Here is a 24,547-nt window from a genome sequence, read left to right as displayed (position 1 = left end):
AGTAATGACACAACTGCTGCAGTGAAAGTCCCATTAGATGAACATTCCAACCCACGTGCAATAAGCAAGTTTGATTTCCCTCATCACTTGCAAGTTCTCCTTTCATCTGATGGAGTCAGGCTGGCCTTTACACTAGCAAGGCTGCATGCCAAGAGGAGGGGGCTGTCGAGACCAGCTGCACCTAGATGTTGTGTCAGGGGTCCCCGAAAGGAGAGGATAGTGTCGGTGAAATCTTGGGGGCTGAGGGTGAGGCAGACACAGGGACTCTTATATTGGTGCAAGTCTCTCCTACTGAGTGTCTCAGCCGGTCTTTATACAGTAAGGCGAGCGGTGAGATTACGTCAGCATAAACATTGAAGTAGTACAAGGACAATAATTACATATTTTCTCATGAAACTATAGAGACTCCCTTGATCTCATAACAAAAGGGCATTTCCTTGGTTACCTTAAAAAACATCAAGGACAATTAGTTTTCTACGTACAGGTCATATTCTAACATGATCAATTATTTCAGATGCACATTTGGTGACAATTAATCATTCTATTATACTTTCCTAGTTTTGGAGTGGGTGTGAAAGTCCTATTCTATATTCTATTACTGAAATCAGCCTATCTCCTAGCACTCAATTAACTTGGCTAATTTATCAGTTACTTCAAAGTGGCCTAAAGCAACTCATCAAATCTGTTAGTTCTACTGAAGTCTAACTCTAAACTAGAAATTTTAAATACTGAGAGAACCGCAAATAATTCAGTCTTTTAGGCCAATGTTTCAGTCGTTTGAACGGACATTTGTTTGTCATTGATAATGAAAGCAGCCTTGCCATTGGAGGAACCGCCCATAAACACCAAACCCCGCAAACCTGCCTATTCTAAACGGGTTCTGCCATCTGTTGCATCAAACCATAGGAGACTTTAGTGGGAAGGAATTTTAATACAATTAGAAAACAATGCAGAAAAGGCAAAGAATATAGTTTCTAAATCAAGCACCCAAAGTTACCTGTCCCCTCGTGAGTAAAAGTTCACCCAAGCAGGATTGGCCCAGAGAAAGGCCCCAAAGCCTGTCACAAGTCTTAAGCATCTTCCAGTGGGGACCCACAGAAAAGGATCAGAAACAAACAGACAAGTCTGGAAGGAAAAGAGCAAAATCAAAATCAAGACAAAAACCACCATTGTCACCTCCCCTGGGTCTCTCACCCACATCTGTGTCACCCGGTCTAAGACCAAAAGGGAAGTGTAGCGTCTTCACGTGTCTCTTGCTTCCATGTGCCTCCTCCAGGTCTCCTTCTGGATCTCCATCCTGCTTCCTTCCTTCCTCAGTCTCCTCTGCAGCTTCTCCTCTCCCTGCTCAGCTCCACCCTCCATTTGGGTGGGGCAGGGAACCTGGAACCTCCCCCTTTCCTGGGGACCACCCTGTTGCAAAATGAGAACAGGGAATTCTTGGCCAAAAAGTTCAATGCTCCTATGCCTTCCTTTAACAATGAACACAGCTACTAGAGAGGCCTAGGGACAAACAACCTTCTTTGCTGTGACTGGTAAATGCAACCATTCCAGTGGCCCTTTTTGCCACAAAACGCTGGTTGGGGTGTTGGGTGGCTAAGATTATGAATTCCCATGGCTTGGTATAATCTAGCCATAATAGTTGCTGATATTTCAACGCAGCATTTACCTTTTGTAAGGCTTGTGCTGCTTCTGGTGTTAACTGCCTAAGGGAGTTTGGATTAGAATCACCTTTTAACACATCAAACAGTGGGCATAAATCAGCCATTGTCAGTTGCAAACGAACTCTAATCCAATTTATGTCTCCAAGTAGTTTCTGGAAATCGTTTAACGTTTGTAAATAGTCTGTTCGCAGTTGCAGTTTTTGTGGTGACACAGTTAAAGAACCAACGACCCTTCCCAAATAATTAATTGGTGGAGATGTTTGGATTTTTTCTGGTGCTACTACAAGTCCAAAACTCTGCAATAAAGCCACCAGACGTGTCAAGGCCTGATTTAACAGATCTACTTGGGCGTTACTGATTAGTATGTCATCCATATAATGAACGCAGTAAATGGAAGGATACTCATTCCCAAAGGATGATAGAACGATGTCTACAAATTTTTGACATAAAGTCAGACTGTTTTTCATGCCTTGGGGAAGAACTGTCCATTCGTATTGCTGAAATGGCCTCCTTAAATTTCCAGAGGGGACACAAGACTCAAATCTTTTGCAGTCTTGGGGAGACAGAAGAATGGTAAAGAAGCAATCTTGTAAATCAATAACAATAACATGATCATTTTTTGGGACGGCCACAGGCGATGGCAATCCTGGTTGTAAACTTCCCATATCTTGCAAAGTAACATTTATTTCTCTGAAGTCTTGTACCAGCCTCCATTTTCCTGATTTCTTTTTTATCACAAATATAGGAGTGTTCCAAGGGCTGGTTGTAGGGCGAATATGTCCCTTTTTAAGTTGTTCCTGAATTAAAGTAGTTACAGCCTGAATCTTTTCTTCTGTCAGGGCCACTGCTCAACCCAAACTGGCTCATCACTCTTCCAGACAGCTATAACCTATGCAATGGCCCCCTTCATAAATTTGAATTGTACCCCAAACCTTGTCCTGGCAATCTTTGAGTCACCTCAATGGGAAACCCGCCTCCCTCCAGTCTCTTTCCTAGACCTTGATCTGGATGAAAACCCATTGGTAACATCTGAGCAGTAACTTTATCATTGGGGCTAAATGAAAGCACCCCCATCTGGGAGAGAATATCCCTCCCCCATAATGTCATAGGAAGAGATGGCACAACGTAAGGTTGAAAAGTCCCAGATATTTCTCCATCATTCCAATTTAAAATTTGAGAGATTTTAGCCATATTGTTTGCGGATCCTAAGCTGACCAGAGAAGCGGGCGTGGTCTTAGTAGGCCAGGCACTAGGACAACCGTGTCCCGCTACACAAGTAACATCGGCGCCTGTATCTAGCAATCCTTCAATTGTTTTTCCTTGAATGTTTATAATTTTGGTTATTGATCTAGTGTCTTTGATTTGTTGGACCCAAAAAGCCATGTCACTGGATGCAAAACCTGAATCCCCTTTGGGCAATTGGATGCAATTTTATTGTCAATGGATACCACGGGCAACAAAAGCAACTGAGCAACTTTTTGTCCTGGAGGCTCCACTTATGACTTTTATTTCATCTGTAAAAATTTGAGTTAATAACAGCAGGTATTATTTTAATGTCTTGCAATGAAGTAGCGCCCCAGCCAAATACCAGCCCCACTGGTTCAGGCGGGAGGGGCCCAAACACTCCCGTAGGCGCCGCAGGATATGATTGATCAGGAGTTAATGTCGCTGCAGAGGTGGAAGGCCAGTCCAGGCCTGCGCTGGTCGAGGTCCTGCGGGCGAGATCAGAGACTGCTTCCCGCTCTGGTGGTTCAAGCCCCCAATTATTTGAGGGCCCTGGGTAGGGCCCCTGTATTGTTTGAAAGAACAGTCGGGGCAGTGGCAGCAATAGATTGTCCATGAGGTGGCAGTAAAGCGCCGTTTTTATGCAATTTGCATAGACAGTGCTTTACCCCATGAACTCCTTTATTGCATTGAGGACAAAGACCTTTTGGAGGCGTTACATTCAAAGGATCTGCACTATTATTGGCTGCAAATGGCTTATTAAACTGTTTAAACAAGGTTGATGGAGGCCCAGAGACTGGTTTATTGGGGCAATTTCTGCTGAAGTGCCCCTGTTGTCCGCAAGAAAAACAGGTACCAAAAGTTTGGCACCACCTTGTTTGCTTGTTTGCCCTTTTGTCTATGAATGGAGGCGAAACACTGGCTGCTGGTCTGTCCCTATAAGGCAGCGGCTATAACCACTCCTTGAAGGTAGGATGGGGTGACTTCTGAACAGACTCGTACATATTCATTAAGGTCGCCTGTTCTTTGAATAGGTCTTCTTAATGTCTGACATGGGATGGAAGCATTTTCAAAAGCCAGCTGTTTTATTAGCATTTGAGCTGCCTCCTCATTATGAATAATTTGGAGACAGCATCCATCAGCTGAGACAAAAAATCTTGGTAAGTTTCCTCGGGCCCGTTTGCTATGACTAAGGCCAGAGGTTTTCATTTCACCAGCTGGTAACCGGGTCCATGCAAGAACTGCAACCTCGCACACAATACCAAAGGATGCTGATGGAATCTGGATTTGAGCACTATTTTCATGCCAATCTCTTGGCCCATAACCATTTCAAGCGGAATTTCATCTTTTTTCTTTTTTGCTTCCCATTATGTTTATTTACTAGTCTCCATGCCTCCTCCTCATAGTTTGCATTCCACAGCAAGAAAACGCCTCCATGGGCTTCCCCGGTGGTACAGCGGTTGAGCCCTGGATTGCGAAGCTGCCCGCAGGTTCTGCAGCGCCGGTTTGATCCCCAGCCGCCGGTCGAGGGTCCCACATGGTGCGCAGACCTCTCCTGCCGCACCTGCTGCTCCCCTCAGCAGTGTACTTCGTCAGTCTGCCTGTTCTGCCCCCCCACTCTGGCTCTGGTGAATTCTCTCACCCTCCCGCACTTCTGGCTGTACCCAGTGCTTGTATAAATAAATTAATCTTTAAAAAAAAACAAACGCCTGCAGGCAGACTAGATCTTGCTATCATTTGCCAATCACGAGGAGTGAGAAATCGATTGGCCACTCATTCTATTAGCTGTATAGTATAAGGGGAAGTAGCTCCATAATCATTGGTTGCCTTTTTTAATTCTTTTAAAAGCTTAAAGGGGAGGGGCTCCCAATGAGGTTCCTCGAGTTGGCTATCAACATTAATTACAGGAAAGCACCGAAAGGTAAAATCACCCTTCTCTTCTGCTTCTTTTATTGCATTTGCAAAGCCAGTTTTGGGGATTTTATGAATTAGATCACAGGATAATGTTTGTGGTCTCAATGTGGAGGAATCTGATTGAACATTACCGGAATAAGGCTTGAGATCTGTCTTTCCTTTGGCTAAGTCACTGACATTATCTGTTAAAGATCTCAGCCACATCAGGCTGGGGGCAGTTCAGAGTTTAGGCTGGTTAGGTAATTGGAGCCTATGACCTCGCTAGGAGGTCTGCATTGGCTCGGGAACTATTTTCTGACCTTTGAAAAACAATTTCATCATCTGAAGAATCCTGATCACTTTCTTCAACATTGTAGACTATTTTTTCTTTCATTTTCGGTTTTGCGTCTTTTGTTTCACATTCAGCCAGGCTTAGCCAGTCTACTTGTTCAGGCAGTTGTTATGTTAGTACAGGGCTGTCAGCCACCAGTTCTTTGATGCCCTCGAAGGTTAAAGAGGCACCAGACACGGACAGCCATGACTCCCTGAGTTTCTTATTTGTTTTTTCCAATTCAAACCCAATCTAGCATGTCTTGTAGTAACCCGCACAGTGAAAACGCATCTATGGGGACATTTTCAGGTCCGTGGAGAGTATAATAGGTTGTCATTTCCTCTCCTACTCTGGTCCAGGTTCTTGCATCCAGAGTTCCATCCCTTGGAAACCAAGGACAACACATCTCAACAAAATTTAGGAAGTTAGCCAATTGTGCATGAGAGGTCTTCACGCCTCTCTTAGCAAGTGTATGCTTAATGATAGCAATAAAGATATAATTATCTTTCCTTAGACTCAGGATGGCCCATAACTTCTCAATAGATAAGACACCCACTCGACTTCTCTGTTCTGAATTACTGCTCCGGTACACACCTCACCCGCGAGCAGAGCCTAACCATCCCGGAAAAGGAAAGAAACTTACCTCTCAGGTCCCTGTTCGGCAGCCACCTGCTAGAGACCAGCTCCAGCAGAATGTCGTGTCAGGGGCTCAGAAAGGAGAGGACAGCGTCAGCGAAATCTTGGGGGGCTGAGGGGAAGTGGAAATGAGGCAGACACAGACACCTTCTCTCCTGCAAGTATCTCCTGCTGAGGGTCTCAGCGGGTCTTTAGTTATACCTTAAGGTGAGGGTGAGATTACATCAACACAAGCATTGAAGCAGGACAAAGACAATCAACACATGTTTTCTCATGAACAGCTAGAGACTCCCTTGGTCTCATAAGAAAAGGGCATTTCCTTGGTTACCTGAAGAAAAACATCAGGGACAACTGGTTTCTTAGGTACAGCTCATTCTCTAACATGATCAGTTATTTAAGACAGCACAACATTTGGTGACAATTAAGCACTCTATTGACCTTTCCTAGTGTCAGAGTGGGCGTGAAAGTCCTATTCTATATTTTATTACTAAAATCAGCCTATGTCCTTAGCACTCAATTAACTTGGCTAATTTATCAATTACTTCAAAGTGGCCTAAAGCAACTCATCAAATCTATGTTAGTTCTACTGAAGTCTAACTCTAAACTAGAAATTCCTAACCTCCACGTGGCCTGTGAACTATTGACCTTTCGCATACACCAGGGAATGTACTGCTGCCGCAAACACGTACCTCCTGTGTTAGGCTACGGTTTCCACCCACAGCTGGTTCTCCATAGTTATCAGGCCAATACGTTTCTTTCCTGTCTGTACCTTCTAGCATTTTTTACTTTCTTTGGTAATGATTCATGCATAAGAACAATAACCCTCTTTTCCGGAGTACAGGAAATCCCCTCTTCTCGGGAGTTTCCCCAATGCCTGGACCTTATCAAGAGACAGCATGGGTAGCTCAGCCTGCCGCAGAAACCCTACTTAGGTGAGTATCAGAAACATAAGTGAGAATGTGGTTGCCAGAAGCAGAGGGGAAAGAGGGATCGAGAGTTACTGCTTAACGGCTAGGGTTTCAGAGGGGAGATGTTGTAGGGCAGGAAGACCACAGAGCAGGTTTTCTGATCCAGCAGACCAGGTAAAGGAGGAGTCAGAGTCCTTGGTGGCTTTTGCAGGTCTTTTATTTAGATTTACCAGGCACATGGCAGGCAGGGGTCCTGGGGGGCCGGGAGGCTGGCAGTCCTCCCAGCCCCCAGCAAGTCCTCACTCTATTTGGGCTCTCTCTGGTGTTCTCTCTGCTTCTCTTCTTTTCCTCTCACCTTCTGTTCGTTCTCGGCTTCTTCTGGCGTCCCCGTGATGCCGCCCTTAAAAGCCCAGTCTTAGCCCAGGTGAATCCCATCTACCTATGCCCACACCCTATTCCAGGTGTCCGCCATCAGGCATGCATTCAGGACTGCAAGGATCCATCATCTATCCTGATGGCATGAGGGCAGAAATACCTTACATTTTTCCTTACCCTACAGGTGCCCAGCTCGCCTCCTCCACACGCTTATAACCAAATTACACCTAAGCCAAGGCAGCAGGCTGTGTGCCCACGGAGAGGCCAGGGTCAACAAGACGTGGTCTGTCCACACAACAACACTATTCAGCCATGTGGAGACACAAACTATTACCATTGACAACCAAATGCATGGAATTGGAGGGACTCTGTAGGGGCTGGACTGGCCATAGGGCAGGTTTTCCGATCCCATGCAGACCGGGTAAAGGAGGAGTCAGAGTCCTCAGTAGTTTTGCAGGTTTTTTATTTGGGGTTCACCAGGCATATGGCAGGCAGGGGTGCTGGCTGGGGGGCTGGGAGGCTGGCAGGCCTTCCAGCCCCCAGCAAGTCTTCACTCTATCTGGGCTCTCTGGCGTTCTCTGCTTCGGCTTCTCTTTCAGGTTCTACTGCTGCTGCTGGTGCTGCTACTGCTGGTGCTGCTGGCATCCCCCCGTGACGCCGCCCTTAAAAGCACAGTCTTAACTCAGCTGAATCCCATCTACCTATGCCCACACCCTATTCCAGGTGCCCGCCATCAGGCATGCATTCAGGACAAGGATCCATCATCTATCCTGATGGCGGAAGGGCAGAAAAGCCTGACATTTTCTTTACCCTACAACCACCAAGGAGGCTCCAACAATGGCAGCTTTTATCTTGATTTGGATGTTGCTCTTTTCTTCCCAGACTTGTCTGGCTTTTGCTGACCCATTCGTACCCCCACCGGGGGGTGCTTTAGACTGAGGCAGGCTCTCAAGACCCCAATACACAGCGGGCAAAGGAGACCTGTAGGCACTTCTCAGAGGAGACCCCATTGCTGGAGACATGTGCAGACACTTGGACATCATTATTATTGGAAGAATAAAATGAAACGCAGGGATGAGCCTAAGCGTTGTGAGATGGTCCAAGAAAGAACATTCCATGACTCCCGAAATGCAGCAGCAGGTGGATCCAATTGACAAGAGCTGAGCTGAAGAAGCTACCAGGTAGGGCCACTGAGCAGACCCCACGCAACTCCCAGTGAGAAGAAGGGGTCAGAAACAAGGATGCCAAGCCCAGAAGGACAGGAGGGGGCACCAACCCCAACTCCAGGGAGGAAGCCACATGGTAGACCTGCCCAGACTCCCTGCTGCTCCCCTTAGCAGTGTATTCAGGCAATTCTGTTCTGCCGAAGACTAGCTTTTGGCAAAATATCGAGTCAGATGTTCCTGAAAGGATGAGACAGGCCTAGGTGAAACTTTCTTAAGGGCTGAAGGGAAGGGGAGTGAGGCAGACACAAAACACTCTTATTTTGGTGTAAGCATCTCCTGCTGAGGGGCTCAGCGGGTCTTTATTTATATGGTAGGCAATCGATGGCATTACATCATTGTATGCATAGAAGCAAAACAAAACAATTAGTACATTCCTTTCCCATAGACATTTTGTCCCCTACCTGTTCTTAAGAAAATAAACCTCCATGGGCCTCCCTGGTGGCACAGAGGTTGAGCCCTGGGTTGCAAAACTGACTGCAGCCTCTACAGGGCTAGTTTGATCCCCAGCTGGCTCTCTGGCCACCGGAGGAGTGTCCCACATGGCGCGCAGACCTCCCCTGCCGCCTGCTGCTACCCTTAGCAGTGTACTTTGGTCCTTCTGAGTGCTCTGCTCCCTGCTCTGGCTCTGGTGAATTCTTTCACCCTCCTGCGCTTCTGACTGTACACAGTGCTTGTATAAATAAATAAATATCTCTTTAAAAAAAAAAAAACTATTCTTAATTTCTTAAAAAAAAAAAAAACCTCTGTAAAAGTTAATAGATAACAAAAAAGGTAAAGGATCTATACACAGAAAACTATAAAACACTGTTAAAAGAAATAGAAGACACAAAGAAATGGAAAGACATCCCCTGCTCATGGATTGGAAGAATAAACATTATTAAAATGTCCATCCTACCAAAAGCAATACACAGATTCAATGCTATTCCAATAGAAATTTCAATGTCATTCTTCAAAGAAATAGAACAATTATTGATGAAATTCATATGGAATCACCAAAAACCCCGAATAGCCAAAGCTCTCCTGAAAAAAAAAGAAGGGAATGGAGGCATCACATGCCCAGACTTCAAACTATACTACAAAGCCATAATCATCAAAACTGCATGGTATTGGAACAAGAACAGACACACAGACCAATGGAATTGAATAGAAAATCCAGAAATAAACCCACAGATTGAGGGTCAACTAATCTTTGACAAAGGAGCAAAGACTATCATTGGAGCAAAGAAAGTTTGTTTAATAAATGGTGCTGGGAAAACTGGGTCGCTACATGCAAAAGAATGAAGCTTGACCGCTACCTCACACCATACACAAAAATCAACTCAAAATGGATTAAATAACTAGACATAAGACATGAAACCATAAAATACATAGAAGGAAATATAGGCGAAACACTACGTGATATGCACATCAAAGACATCTTAACAGACACATCACCCAAATCAGTGATAGTGAAGGCAAAGATAAACAGCTGGGACTACATCAGACTAAAGAGCTTCTGCATAGCAAAAGAAACAATAACAAAAACAAAGAGAAACCCCACTGACTGGGAGAACATTTTTGCACGCAATGCTAATGATAAAGGACTGATCACAAAAATCTGCAAAGAGCTGATGAGACTCAACAACAACAAAGAAAATAATCCTGCTCAAAAAATGGACAGAGGAGCTAAAAAGAAACTTCTCTGAAGAGGAAATGCAAATGGCCAACAGGCATATGAAAAAATGTTCAACATCACTTGTAATCGGGGAAATGCAAATCAAAACTACCATGAGATACTATCTTACACCAGTGAGAATGGCACATATTTAAAAAACTAGCAACAACAACTGTTGGTGAGGATGTGGAGAAAAAGGAACTCTCCTGCACTGTTGGTGGGAGTGCAAACTGGTCCAACCACTATGGAGAGCTGTGTGGAGATTTCTGGACCTACTAAACATAGAGCTTCCATTTAATCCAGCAATTCCACTCCTAGGTATTTACCCAAAGGACACAGAAACATCAATTCCAAAGAGCACCTGCACTCCTATGTTTATAGCAGCACTGTTTACAATAGCTAAGCTTTGGAAACAACCCAAATGCCCCAAAATAGATGACTGGATCAAGAAGATGTGGTACATATATACCATGGACTATTACTCAGCATTCAAAAAAGATAAACAAATGCAATTTGCAGCAACATGGATGGCACTGGAAGGGATCATGCTCAGTGAAATAAGCCAGAAAGAAAAAGAAAAATGCAGATGGTCTCACTCATAGCAGGAATCTAGAAAACTTAAATAAGGGACCAGGAAAATGAATAACTATAAGAAAGTGAAAATCAAAATCAAGAAAAAACTATGAACCAGAGACACTCTATGGGGGGGTGGGGGGTGTGGAGGGGAGGGATGGGGGTCAAAATAAGGGGGTTGCAATTGTATGGGGAATATAAAAATAAAATTTATTTAAATAAAAGAAAGTTAATAGATAAATAAAACTTAGACGCATTATTTCATCCTAAACAACTACCTAACTCAGTCCTTGGTGCTGCCTTGTCGCCAAGGCTACAAAATCAGGAGACTCCTCTATCTATATGGCTTACAGCTAGAGACCAATTGCTTCCTGGTAAACAGTTATTAGAACTTTTTTCTATTATTTAGAGACGCCTAGTGTAATCCACTTTATGATTCATTAGAAGGCTTCTCTAAGGAACTTCCATATGAGGAACATTATTATGACCAGCTCTGGGTTGTTTATCAGACATGCCCTTGAACAGTAATTATTTCCCATTGTCAAGTGGGCCAAATTATTCAGTGTTTAATTTTTAAGCAAGTAATTTTCCATGCCATGTACTTACAATATTCTTATAATTTATTGCCCAATGTATATTCCATGAGCTTTTTTCTTTTTATAACCAAAACAAAAAACAAAGGGATGTTTAATCTTCAGCCCCACGGTGTGAGACACTTTAAACTTCGGCCCCACAGTTGAGACCCTTTTCTTAGCGGCTTGCCAGTGTCTTACCTGGCTGGGGCAGCTAGGCCCCCTGCAGCATTTCCCCCTTTTTTTGTTTTTGGTCATCATTTGCATAATTGTTAAATCAATTTGTAATTGTCTAATAGCACGGAAAAGTAATTTGATAATCAATGGGAAGAGAAGTAGCATAAGCATGGTGACAAACAAAATGATACCAGTAGTAATAAATGATGGGAACCAGGCGGCCTTAGTGGTGTAGTGCTGCAAAGAAGCCAGGAAGGAATCAGCAACCTCGGCAGGAGTGGAGGAGGAGACATGAGCTAAACTAATTGCCTTGATGTCTTCCTGCAAAGCAGTGCGGTCCAGGGAAACATTTGTGTTATCCCATACACCCAACAAATGATTTTTGACATTGTTCCAAGGAATAGAAGAGGAATTATAAACATGTGGAGTAACACAGATCTATTTATAATCAGAGTGACATTTAGTGGTCAAGTGAGTTTTGATATGCTGCATTTGATTACCAACATATAACATAGTTTCTTCAAGGATATTCAAACGAGCCTCAAATTTTTTATCAGTGTGATCTTGGACAATTAAAGCATATGTAATGTTATGAGATAATTGATTAACATGTGAGGCAGTATGAACCTGTTGTACAAGGGCAGTAGTAGAAACAGCAACAGAACTCATAATGGCAGTAAGTGCTATAATACCCAGTATAAGAGCCGCTACAAACCTTTGAGAGCGACACAGGCCCTGTTCAATAAGTTGGAGAGCATAAGCTCCAGTGTCATCATACCATGGCTGCTTTAGATGCACAGGAAGAACAACTTAAGGAGGCTGATGTAAAATAATAAATGTCATACTAGACCATGAACTAACAGGAGTAACACAATTGGTGAGGATGCAACCTGTACAATTGACATGAAAGGCATGGTGATGACAAGTAATTGTCAAATGTCCAGGGTCTTCAACAAGAAGGGTGTGTGGGGGACCTACACAGGCCCGTATGATGGAAGAGTTAATAGAATGTCCCAGTCATTGAAAGAAGACAGTTGATGTAGCGGCCAAGAGGCGAAACAAATCGGGATAGGTATGAGTCCCGTTGGAAGTGTTGAAGAAGCAGGTGGGAGCAATCCATCCAGTTGAATACCATTGGGTGATGGGTTCCAAAGGTGGAAGGAGGTGATCCGACTGGTTGTAAATGGCAGAGCCCTGTAGGTAAAACTTATAATTTTTGGAGACATTGGTGGTGGAGGCAACTGCTCCAGGCTCTGAGAAGTTATACACAGAAAGATTAGTCTGGTGAGGCTGGTAGCGAATCCCTGCTGAGGGAAACATGTAATTATGCCAAAGGGGAAAATTGTGATCATTGTCAGTAGTTTTTTAGGAACCATCCAGGTTGTTAATGCTTTATCTCACTGAGAACAAGCATATTTTAAAACATAAAAGAACACTTTTATTTTGAGAACAGGAGAAGAGGCAAATTTTTACAGTCTGCCTGTTTTGAGGCTTTTATTAAAATCTGAGGTTTAGAATTTAGCTCAAAAATGTCTGTATTATTATTTCATATTTTACCAGGTTAATTAGTTTTAACATGAAACTTAACCTTTTACAGGAAACTTAACTAATTTACAATAAGTAAATTTAAAAACTTTTATTCAACCAATAAGCATTTTGTATAGCTTGTTAGCCAGTGCAAAGTAACTCAGTAATTTTTACCTTAGACAATGTAGACTTTAAAATCAGAAAAACACGGGGAAATAGATCCTTTTTTCCTAGAATGAACCAAAATCTTTTTTTAAGATGATGGAAGAGCCCAGTCCCCCACAGCAGGAAGGCAGTAGAGACCTGCCAGTGATCTCAACACCAGAGAAAAAGTCCAGGCAGCCGCTTGTTGAGACCAGGGACAGCCCCCATCCATCTGCTGCAGTGGGTTTATATTATTTTAATAAAAACCTTTTAGTCATATTATAGTCATATAGTCTCATATAGTCATATTTAACCATTTTTTATTACTTTAACAATTGTGAATGGATTTTGAATACTATTATTTAGAAATACCTTATTTATTTATTTATTTATTTATTTTTGCTTAAAAGGAACAAATGGCAAAACTCTAGTGGGGGAACCTTCAGTGGGAGGAACCTGGCCTCCTCCCCAAATAATTAACAGGAAAAGCTTGAAGCATTTCTTTTTCCAATTATAAGTTCATATCACGTTATCTTTTACTTGTCTTTGAGTATTTAATTTTATCTCAACAATTTTAGCCAAGTTCGGGCTGGAAATTTGGGCTGGAAATTAGTTTGGATTTTGGAATAGTTTTATAATTAGGAGGCGACGCCCGAGCAAGGAGGTCAGCATTGGCTCTGGAATTAATTTTTGACTTTTGAAAAATAATTTCATCATCTGAAGAATTCTGATCACTTTCCCTATATTGCAGGCTTTTTTACCTTTTACTTTTGGTTTTGCTCCTCTCATTTTGCCTCCAGCCAGGCAAAAATAATCTATCTGTTCAGGCAATTGCTTTGTTAATAAGAGGCTGTCAGCTGAGGACTCTTTGATGTCTTCCAGAGACACCGACAGCCGTAATTTTCTAAGTTTTTTATTTATCTTTTCTAATTCAGACCCTTGGTCTAGATGTCTTGTGCAGTTCCCAAGCGAAAAGGGAAACGTCATCAACAGGGACTTTTTGGGGTTCGTGGAGAGGGCAGCTAGGGCCCCTGCAGCACTGTTCTCCTCCTACTGTTTCTGGTGAATCCTCCCTCCACCCCACCCCTAACCCTGCCCCAACCCCACCCCCACCCCCACCTCTGGTCTACACCCCAGTGCTTGGATACACAAATAAATAAATCTTCTAAAAAATGAAAAGAAGAGACCCCCACAGAGGCACACACTGAATCCATCGGGCTTGTGACAACGAGGAGCAGGGACAGGAACAGTTGCAAAAGAGGAAAGTCGATCAGATGGAAGAAGACAATATCGCCCAGTTGGAGAGCCGTTGAGAGTTGAAATGGGCCGGGGATTGGATTCTAACGTGGGAAGGAACATGGTTGATTCGGGGGTCGATGTGCTGGGTCCCTGGAATATTCTGGTTAAATGCAAAATGGAGGGTTGTGATGAGAACACGCGGGGTGTTGCAGGGAGGGTCACTATGCGGTGAAGCGGGCTCTGAGCGTGAGACGGGGGCACCTGAGCTGCTGGGAAAGTCTCCCGCGTTTGCAGTCACCGACGCTTCTCCCCAAACACCGACAAGACACCGCGACCCCTCGTGTAGCGAAGCCCTGAGCAGATCCAGGGCACGCGCCTTCGTGGGGCTGAGTGAGCAGGAGTCCATGGGGCACAGGCAGCCGCTAAGGCTCGGGTTCCAGGGCCCCTGTGGCCATCACCTGGGCTCTGCTCGCGGGGGCCCTGGGGCAGGTGAGGGTGCACACCTGGGAGTGCCTGGGCAGAGCAGATAAGCGTACCTGACTCTCTGCAGTGAAGTTGCCCCTGCTCTATGTCACATTAGGTGGCGTGTGAGGGCTGTGTGAGCCCTGATCACATACTAGGTACCTCAATGACTCACCACCGCCCACTACAGACGACAGTTGTCAACTTGAAGACAGGATCCCAGTTCCCGCAGAGCTCTCCCTGACCAACGTACACTGCCTGCCACCACCTGGACCCATGTGGCTCCCAGCGTTCCTTCCTCATCCCGCATCCTCCAGCTCCCGAGGGTCTCCTCAGGGCATTAGGCAGAGGGTGCTGGGTGCTGCCTTGCCCAGAATGGGCCCCGCCCCTCAGCTCCCCCATGGGTCTGCAGAGTCCCTGGAGGGAGGAGGGCTCTCTCTGCAGTTTACCATCAGGGCGTGCCCCATCCCCCCATCTGCCCTGACAGGGAAATTCCCAGGCAAACCATTAGACCAAGAGCCACTCAGTCCAGGAACCCCTGAGCTGGTTCCCTCTTGACTGGCCCACACATCTTGTGCCTCCCTGCCTATCACAGACCCCAAGCCCACCTGCCAATTGGGGAGCAGCCAGCAGCCATGTCTTACATCCACCAGGCCCCAACTCCCAAGGACGTTCGCATCATCCATTCCTCAGGCCAGAGCTTCGAGCAGTTGAGGCAGGAGTGCCTGCGGAAGGGCACGCTGTTTGAGGACGCAGACTTCCCGGCCAACAGCTCCTCTCTCTTCTACAGCAAGAATCCCAAGAGTCCCGTCGTGTGGAAACGGCCAGGGGTGAGTGCAGCCAGAAGGTGGGGGTGGCAGGCAGGGGGCTTGTGAGGAGGATCCCAGGACCCTGGAGAGGGCAGCAGGAGAGGAGGGAGCAGGAAGGGAGGCAGAGCACAAACCTGATCCAGGCCGGCTTCCCAGGGGAGGCCATGCAGAGTGATGGCTGGGTGTTGGAGGTGGCCACCTTGCGCAGTGAGCAAAAGGGCCTTGACCCGAGTCTCTAAGGCATGTGAAAACACATGTGTCTCGGAGGAAAACCTCTGAGTGACAGGACTTGGTGTTGAGAGCCTGGAAAGTGACCTGCGTGGAGTCGGGCTTCTACATCTCCACAGTCTGAGAATAACAAAATGGAGAGATCCTGCGCAGTAAGCAGAAGGGCCTTGACATGAGTCCCTAAGGCATGTGAAAACACATGTGTCTCGGAGGAAAACCTTTGGGTGATAGGACTTGGTGTTGAGAGCCTGGAAGCGAACTGCGTACATCTCCACAAATTGACAACAACAAAATAATGAGCAAAATTCCCAGGCTCAGACTAAGAGACAATAAAATTATGTGTATAAAAACTAACCACCTGGTACCCTACTGTCTGAAGTAATAGATAATAATAAAAAAATAAACTAATCATTCATACATGTTGCCATTATATGGTATACTTTAATATTACACCTGCTACAATTAAAATAGTATATAATAAGCACTAAAAAAAATAAAATTTGGGAATGATGCAGGGATCACACAACAGCTGGCGGGGCTGGGGGTGCTCTAAGGGGGACTCCAGGGCATCTGCTGCATCCAGCCCCCAGCAGTCTCACTCCCGTGGAGGTCAGGACTCGAGGCTGACAGTGTCTTGGTAGTCAGGGAGTGGAGGTCAAGGCTATTCAGGATGAGTTGGGCCAGTCCCAGGCAACAGGTCCCCCCCAAGGGGACAGGGTGGGGGGCAGCCCCAGCCCCCACTCCAGGAGGGTGTTCACCTGGGTGATGTATGTAAAGTGCTCAGCAGCTTCTGCGCAGAGCCCAGGGTGCTCAGTGTGGACGGGGCTCACGAAGCAAGTGTGCAGTGTCTCCATGATGGGGGGTGCATAGGAAGCAAGGGGCTGCCCAACACATCCTGTTTCCGCCTCCCGCAGTACCCATGAGCCAGTGTCCATGCCCCCCTACCCTAACAATTGGAGGAGATGGTCCCAAGGGCCATGAGCTGCTGCCTGGGACAAGGAGTCAGTATTTCCTGTGCTGGGTTAGTCAGGGCTCAGCTTCTGACTGGGTGGTGCTGGCTGCCTTCCCTCGGGTGGGGACCCACCTGGGAGCGCCCCCAGGGGTGGGCTGTGATGGCAAGAAAGGGAGTGCAGTGAGGGCCGGGACACAGCTGAGACCCTGCACCCATCTGTCCAGGGACTGTGGTCACACCAGTCACACCGCTGACTCCCCACACCTCAGTCTCCTCCCTGTGAAGCTGAGACACTAGTGCCCACGGCAGACACGGCGTCCTGCTGCGGTTACTGGCATCACCATCATTTGCTCTGCATCTCACCTTCTGAAAGGCACTGGGTGCCCCATGTCTGCCCTCATGCTGGCTCCTTTCATGAAAATAATGAAGATGTGTTAAATACACAGCCTGTCTACTTCAAACACACACACGATTCTGGAACTTCAGGGCAGAGTTCAAGGTAGACATGAGTTTTTATACACTGGTAAGCTCTTTATTGCTATTTCCTGATGGAGGTGTGTGTGTGTAAATGTGTGTATGAGTGTGTGTGTGTGAGTGTGTGTGTGTGTATACTGACCTATTTACCAGTACACCTGAATTATGTCTAAAAGCTTCTTGTTGTCTAGTATTTTCCTAAGCCTGACAAGGCTATCACTGAGTGCCTCATGCTTTCTCCTGAGAAATTCTAGTTACTTCCTTCCCTCCTACTGCCCTCCCTGTCTCCACTCTTAGCCAATCAAGCCACCCTGCTACGGCCTGTGGGGCTCATGCCATCCCCTGCTAGTGCCCTCTGTGGGGTCAGCACTGCGTAGCAACGAGGCATGGATTCCCCCAAAGGCCTCGTCCTACGACAGCCTCCACTTTGTCCCGCCACCACAACACTCTGTGAACATCACTCAGAACGTTGGGCATGGTGTAGGAAGCCGAGGAAGCAATGGGGTTCTCACAGGCAAGCCAGTGACAGCCTCTCAGAAGACGGGCTCTGATAGGGGCGTCACAGGCAACAACAGCACCGATGGTTTCATTAAAACAGTATGAGTTATAAAGAAGACACCAAGTGTGCTTGGGGGGGATGAACAATGACCGTGAGACTGAGTTCCCCAAGCAGAGAAGAGGCTCCTACACTGACGGGCATGTAGGCAGAGGGGATGGAGGGACCAAGTGATGTGACTGGCGCATCCCACCACGAGGCTGGGCTGTCCCTTTGCTTGTCCCTCCACGGGAAACAATAATGCAACAGGAATGAAGTGTTCTGCTGCAAGAAAGGAGAGCCCACCAGGAAGGGGCGGGAGGGCCAGGCCTCACTGACGATGCCCTCATTCTTCCAGGAAATAGTGAAAAACCCAGAATTCATTCTCGGAGAGGCCACTAGGACTGACATCCGCCAAGGGGATCTTGGTGAGTGAGAGGGTCACGCACGGAGAGCCGGTGGTGGAACAGATGGTCCTGGGGGTCTGAGCTGCCGCCAAGGCACAAGCAGCACAGGTCGCCAGCACCTCCCTGCACAGGGATTGGGGAACATGACTGCTCCCATCTTCTGCTTCCCCCTCCTCCCCAGTTGGCCTCCTGCTCTGCTGAATGGGAGCCAGAGGACTCCGCATCCCTGGCGCTCTGCTCCCCACCAGTTTTCAGAGAACAGAGAGACCCAGAGGCGCTGCCTGGCTGCTGGCTCCATCAGAACATTAGCTCAGTCACCTGCTAGGCCTCCCCTCAGCACTCATTGCCTCACTTCGTCTTCCCAACCACGCTCCCAATTTTACAGAGAAACCCAAGTTGAGGGAGGCAAAGTGAATTATCCAAAGTCACAGACATGATAGATATGCAGAGTCAGGGCCCCAAATTACTCTTAACCACTTGGCCACACTGCCTCTGGGTTCATGCTTTAGGGACCACCTCAACCCCCAGAGGAATGAACCAAAGAGAGCAAACTACTGTGAGCGGGAGTAGACACTGAGTTCCCCACAGCTGAGGTCACCACTGTGGTCTGACGGATGAAGTGGGACATGCCGGGAGCTTCATGACAAGTAGCTGAGTTACCCTCCCAGAACTCAAAAGTCACACCTAGAATGATGAGAGATGGTTGATACACAGACAGACAGACAGACACATGCATCATGACAGAAGATAAACAGATGATGGAAAGGTAGGTAGGTAGGTAGATGGTAGACATAGAGACACAGACATGGTGGATACATGGAATTATACATTCCATTATATATACATAACCTTGGCTTTTCAAAAAAAGCACTGGGTATAGTCAGAAGCGCGGGAGGGTGAGAGAATTCACCAGAGCCAGAGCGGGGAGCAGAGCAGGCAGAAGGACCGAAGTACACTGCTGAGGGGAGCAGCGGGCGGCAGGAGAGGTCTGCGCGCCATGTGGGACCCTCGCCCCATGGCCAGGGAGCAGCCGGGGATCGAACCGGCACGGCAGAGGCCGCGGGCAGCTTCACAACCCAGCACTCAACTCTGCGCCACCGGGGAGGCCCTTTTTTCAAAGTTTTAATTTGTCACTTTGGTATAGAATGATTTGAAATTACAACCTTAGTTGATAGTTAATGACAAATATTATTTTGTGGCAATTTTTCTACATCTGAATACTGTATATAACATATGAGTGAGGGGCCTCCCCTAGTGGTGCAGCAGGTTGAGCGCTGGGTTGCAAAGTTGCCCACAGGCTTTGCAGCGCCAGTTCGATCCCCGGCCACCGGGTGAGGGTCCCACATGGCGCGACAGACCTCTCCTACTGTCCGCTGCTCCCCTCAACAGTGTATTTTGTCAGTCTACCTGTTCTGTTCTCTGCTCTGGCTCTGGTGAATTCTCTCACCCTCCCGCGCTTGTGACTGCACCCAGTGCTCATATAAATAAATAAATAAATCTTTTCAAAAAATAACATATGAATGAAGGAGGGCCTCCCTGGTGGCCTAGGGGTTGAGTCTCAGTGCAATTACTGCTATGGCCTGAGTTCGATCCCCAGCCAGGGAGCTAACCTACATATGGTGCAGCAGGCCTCTCCTGTCTAGCACGTGCTGCCCTCAGTAGTGTATTTCAGTAAGTCCACCTGTTTTGCTCCCCACTCTGTCTCTGGTGAATCCTCTCACCATTCCACATCTGGCCTGTACCCCACTTCTACGCAAAAAAAAAACCATGTAAATAAAGGATAACGATAAAATGGACAGCTGTGAACCAGCCCCCCAAATAAGTACTTGACTATCACCAACACCATCGTTGCCCCTCCCTATCAGTGTCCACCTGCATGCTTTCACCCGACAAACTGAACATTGGGGGCACCCTCACCCAGCATCGTGCTTGAGGCAGCCAAACCTATCCATTGGCACAGACTCAACTGTGATAAGTAATTTTCATCTCTTCTGGGGGTTTTTCTCTTATTTTTATTGTATAAATGACATCTGAATCTCTCTCTTCAAAAGCTGAGCACATTTCTGGCGAAATAGTCTCCGGCAATGACCAAGAAAGTGTTGTGTGACAATGTCCCACGTCCAGTGGTACAAAGAACTTTCCAGAAATGTCAACTCCCAGGAAGCCATACTTGAGTTCCAATGAATTCAAGTGGTATTATCAACTACAAGCAAATAGATTTGGGGTAGAATGGGGAGGTCCTGTTGGATAAATAGGTAATTCCCATTGTCTGGTCAGACATCTTTCACAGGCAGCAGCTAGAGCTCTGATAGGTACAGATGAGGTGCCCGCCCCATGCTTAGTATGAGCACATGAACGCATGTGGGAGTCTGTACAGTGTAAGCTTCAAACACTGCTTGATGTTCGTACTCACTTTTGTGTATTCCTCTGAATGGGGGCTAACTTGAAGGTTATATCTGGGGAAACCAGCAGATCAGTCTACAAATCTTGAAAATACAAGATAAGTGAAAGTAGATGATACCCATGAAGCTATTATTACCTACAACAAAGCTAAGTCTAGCCTGGGGAGGCATGAGCCCCTGCAAAGTGCTCCCTCTGAGCTCACCCCAAGTGCCACAGGCCAAGCAGGATGAGACGTCACTCACCCTGGCCCGCTGACACTAACTCTCACAGCCCTGGCCTCCTGGCCTTCCACGGAGCTGACGTGCAGTAGAGCACAGTGACACCCACGTGGGCATGACCTTTACCACTGCCAAGACAAGAGCTGTCTGTGCTAAGTGGGCAGGAGAGCTGGGAAGGGAGACAGAGGGGAGAGATTTGCTGGTATCCTTCCCATATTTTAAAATACAGGAAAAAACAGGGTCACATCTGGAATGCCCCACATCTCCTCTGGCAATAGGATTGTCCTTTTTCCCACAAATTAGCAGTAACACCTGCGATTAATGACGTTTCACTTACAGCTGACTGCTGGCTGGCAGCTGCCATTGGCTCCCTGACGCTCAACGAGAAAGCGCTGGCCAGAGTGCTCCCCCAGGACCAAAACTTTGGCTCCGGTTATGCTGGGATCTTCCATTTCCAGGTAAGTGAACTTATGTCACTGGGGCGCAGTGTGATGTCAGGTGTTTCTGCAGATGCTAGTCATCAGGGGTGTCTTTTCCTCTTGAGAGAGAACTGGCCGGAGAGCTCTGGAGTGTCCACCCCGGCTCTGAGGGGACCGCGCAGGGTCTTCAAGCCCATGTCAGTGGCGGGTGGGATGCTCCACACGTGGCTCTGTGGACAAAGCACAGTTGAGCCCATCGCAGAACCCACATGAGAGTTTCCTCCAGATCTGAGGGAGAAAAAGCAAAGTGATAACGTGGACAAAGGGGGCCTGGACCTTCTGTGAAACGCAACCCTGCAATCTGTCTCTGCCCCGGGTGACAGCTCTGGCAACACAGCGAGTGGGTAGACGTGGTGATTGATGACCGGCTGCCCACCTCCGGTAATGGCTTGATCTACCTCCACTCGGCCGACAACAACAAGTTCTGGGGCGCCCTGCTGGAGAAAGCCTATGCCAAGTGAGTGTCGCCCAGCGCGGGCAGGCCCCTGTCCCAGGGAGGCCAGTCTCCCTCCTGGGTCCTTTTCAGGGCACAGCCGTGGAGAGGGACACTGAGGCTCTGGGATGGCACGTGTGGGGCGGCAGGGCCACCCGCCTGGGCCCAGTCAGGGCTGAGGTGGAACAGGAGTGGCTGGGGCAGCTTGCTGTCGGGGTCTAACTGTGCCCATCCTCAGACACATGGCGACGCGCATACCTTTCTGCCCCAGTATGTGGATCCTGCCTTTGGCAGCAGCCAGAGTGCAGGGATGTTTCTGGGCGACGTCCCCACCAGCACAGCCAGGGCAGAAGCCTCAGGGCTCCTGGCCAGTGGAGACTGAGATGTCACTTTCCCACTTTGGAATTCTCCTTTATAATTTTTTAAATTGTACATTGACTGTTTTAACCATTTTTAACTGTATATTTCAGCGGCATTAAGTTCATTCACATTGTTAGGCAACCATCACCCACACAGCTTCAGCCTGCCAGACTCAAACTCTACACCATTCAACACTACACCCCCTCCCCGCCCCCCAGCCCCCGGCCACCACCCTGCAACTTTCTGTGTCTGGATTTCACTAACCTAGGAACCCCGGCTAAGTAGAATCTTGACAGTCATTTCTAATCACCCGACTGGCCAGAGTTCCAATGGCAATGCCGCTTTCCAGCCCACCAGCTAGTCAGCAGCAGCCATGATAGCAGAGCTCCCACGGGATCCCCTTGGACTCAGCCTTTATCTTCAATTGTGGAAATCCGTCCTCAGAGACAGGAAGCAGGGAGGAAGGCCATGCTTCTACCTCCAAGTGGGTATGTAAGTGGCCAGATAAAGTGAAGGTAAACTGAGGCTCAATTCATCCTGAAATCAGCAGGATGGGATTAAACCATGAAAGAACCAAAGGTGCTGCTTTGCTACATGCCCACCTGGTCTGCATAAACCCCCTCGGTGCCACTGACAGGCTTGGGGTGAGCAAAGGGGATGCTTTCCAGGCCTGGTGGAGGCAACCCAGTCCTTCCAGGAGTCCTCCCATCATGGACCCTCCTCTCTAGGGTCAGATTCTCTGCTTGGGGCTGGGTTGGGTGTGGTTTCATTCTCCAGGAGCTCAGAAGAGGGAACCCATCACCTCCCCCCACCCCAAGCTGTGCAAAAGGCTTGAGTCAGTTGGTAGGATTTGAAACCTTTGCCTCAAGGAGAATACGTTTCCTAAAAAGAAGGCAAATTAGCTCATAGAAATATGTTCAACATCATTTGTCATGAAGCGACTGTAAATGGGGGCCTTCCCGGTGGCACAAGGGATTAAGCACAGCACTATGAAGCAATCCCCAGCCTCTGCAGAATGAGTTCAATTCCTGGCCTGCCAGAGGGACCCACATGGCTCAGCAGACCTCTCCTGTCTTGCCTGCCGCTCCCCTCATCAGTGTTTTTGGTCAGTCTGCCTGTTCTGTTCCCCACTCTGTCTCTGGTGAATCCTCTCACCCCTTGCATCTCTGGCCTGTACCCCAGCTCTTGTATGCATACATAAATAAATCTTTTTTTAAAAAAAGAAACTGCAAATGAAAACAATAGTGAACATTGCCACACACCTACAAAGTTTATTTTATAACTCAAGCAGAGTATACACCCATAAAGTGTGTGTCTATATGCACATTCTGTGTACAGGTATGTGTATGTGTACATGTACAGACATGCTACGTATGCAGTTGTGTGATTGGGAGTACCTGAGACCAGGCAGGAAAAGTTCCTTACCTCTCTGTCTACACGACTAATTCTTTCTTGGTCAGGTCCTATGAAGAGAGAGAGAGACTGATTTAAACATCACAGCAGTCCTAGAGGGGAGAGGACAACTGTGCCCCCACTTTGCACATCATGAAACTGAATCATGAGCGGGTTCACACAACAACACTCAGCTTGTAAGAGGTGGGTCTGGCTCTTGAACCCTCAGTCAGAGTAACCCACACCAGGCTGCCTATCTCACAGAGATTTCTTGTGTCTTCAGAGCATCAAGTAGACCCCAAATCCTACTTCCCATCTTCCTTCCATGCCACCCAGCCAGGGCAAGCCTTGGGAGGTTTCTGATTCAGTTGGAAAAACCTCTGGCTGGGGGCGCCACCTGGTGGCCTTCCTCATCCCTGCAGCCGCTTCCAAACTTCTGCCTTCACAGGTTGAATGGGAGCTACCAGGCACTGGAGAGGGGCAGGATCATCGAGGCCATGGAAGACTTCACTGGGGGTGTAGCCGAGACCTACACAACCAAAGAGGCTCCAAAGAACTTCTATGAGATTCTCGAGAAGGCCTTGAAGAGGGGCTCTCTGGTGGGCTGCTCCATCGATGTAAGTTGCTCACCTGTCTCTCCCTTCCAAGCTCTCTGCCAGAGTCAGAGGCATGAGCAGGTGCCCTGAGCACACACAGGAGGGCTGGCACTTCCAGGACTGGGGAGTGTCAGTGTTTGTTTATTTCAATCCAAGCAGAAGTTTCTATTTAATGTCTTTCAAATTACGAAGCTCAGACTTTGACCTCGGGGGCGGAGCAGCATGGCGGCGAGGAGATGCTGCGAGTAAGATCTCCCATTAAAAAAAGTTAATAGGGAGGAAAAGCGGCAGGTCCCAGTGAGAACTGGGACACGGAAGATAAACGGACAACTCCAGCAAACTGCCCGAAGAGGAAAGTTACCATAAAAGAGGACCAGAAGGGAGGGAAGCGCAGAACCCTGCTCCCCTCCCCCGCCCACAAAGTCTGCACTCTCCGACCAGCAGAGAGGAGGGAAACAACAAACCAAAATGGCCAACAAGAAAAACGGACGCAGCAAGTGGGACTGTGAGTGGAAAGGAACTATTTCAGCCACCACACCCCGTGAACGGGAGCTGTGGAGAACCCTGCAGGATCCGCCGCGATGGTGAGCTCCAGGCGCCATTAAAGAGAGCCCCGCCCCCCAGGAGGAGACCAGCACCAGCACACAGCCCCGGCCGCC

General features: G+C 47.5%; 1 protein-coding gene across 1 annotated transcript in view; it reads left to right on the top strand.

Moving 5' to 3' along the window:
• The window catches only part of LOC311188067 (calpain-9-like), a gene marked incomplete at both ends in the record, with an annotated part of 52,107 nt that extends 28,198 nt beyond the window's left edge, over positions 1 to 23,909 (top strand). The window contains 5 exon segments of the mRNA XM_084259836.1: positions 15,198 to 15,432; positions 17,959 to 18,028; positions 20,968 to 21,086; positions 21,431 to 21,564; positions 23,741 to 23,909. Coding sequence (XP_084115962.1) covers positions 15,198 to 15,432; positions 17,959 to 18,028; positions 20,968 to 21,086; positions 21,431 to 21,564; positions 23,741 to 23,909 — 727 coding nt within the window.
• Between the last annotated feature and the right edge of the window lie 638 nt (positions 23,910 to 24,547).

Source organism: Talpa europaea, assembly GCF_964194135.1.
Source record: "Talpa europaea genome assembly, contig: HAP1_SCAFFOLD_148, whole genome shotgun sequence".
NCBI classification, from domain to species: Eukaryota; Metazoa; Chordata; class Mammalia; order Eulipotyphla; family Talpidae; genus Talpa; species Talpa europaea.
The sequence above is the reverse complement of the archived record's forward strand: the minus strand, read 5'-3'. Positions and strand labels throughout refer to the sequence as shown.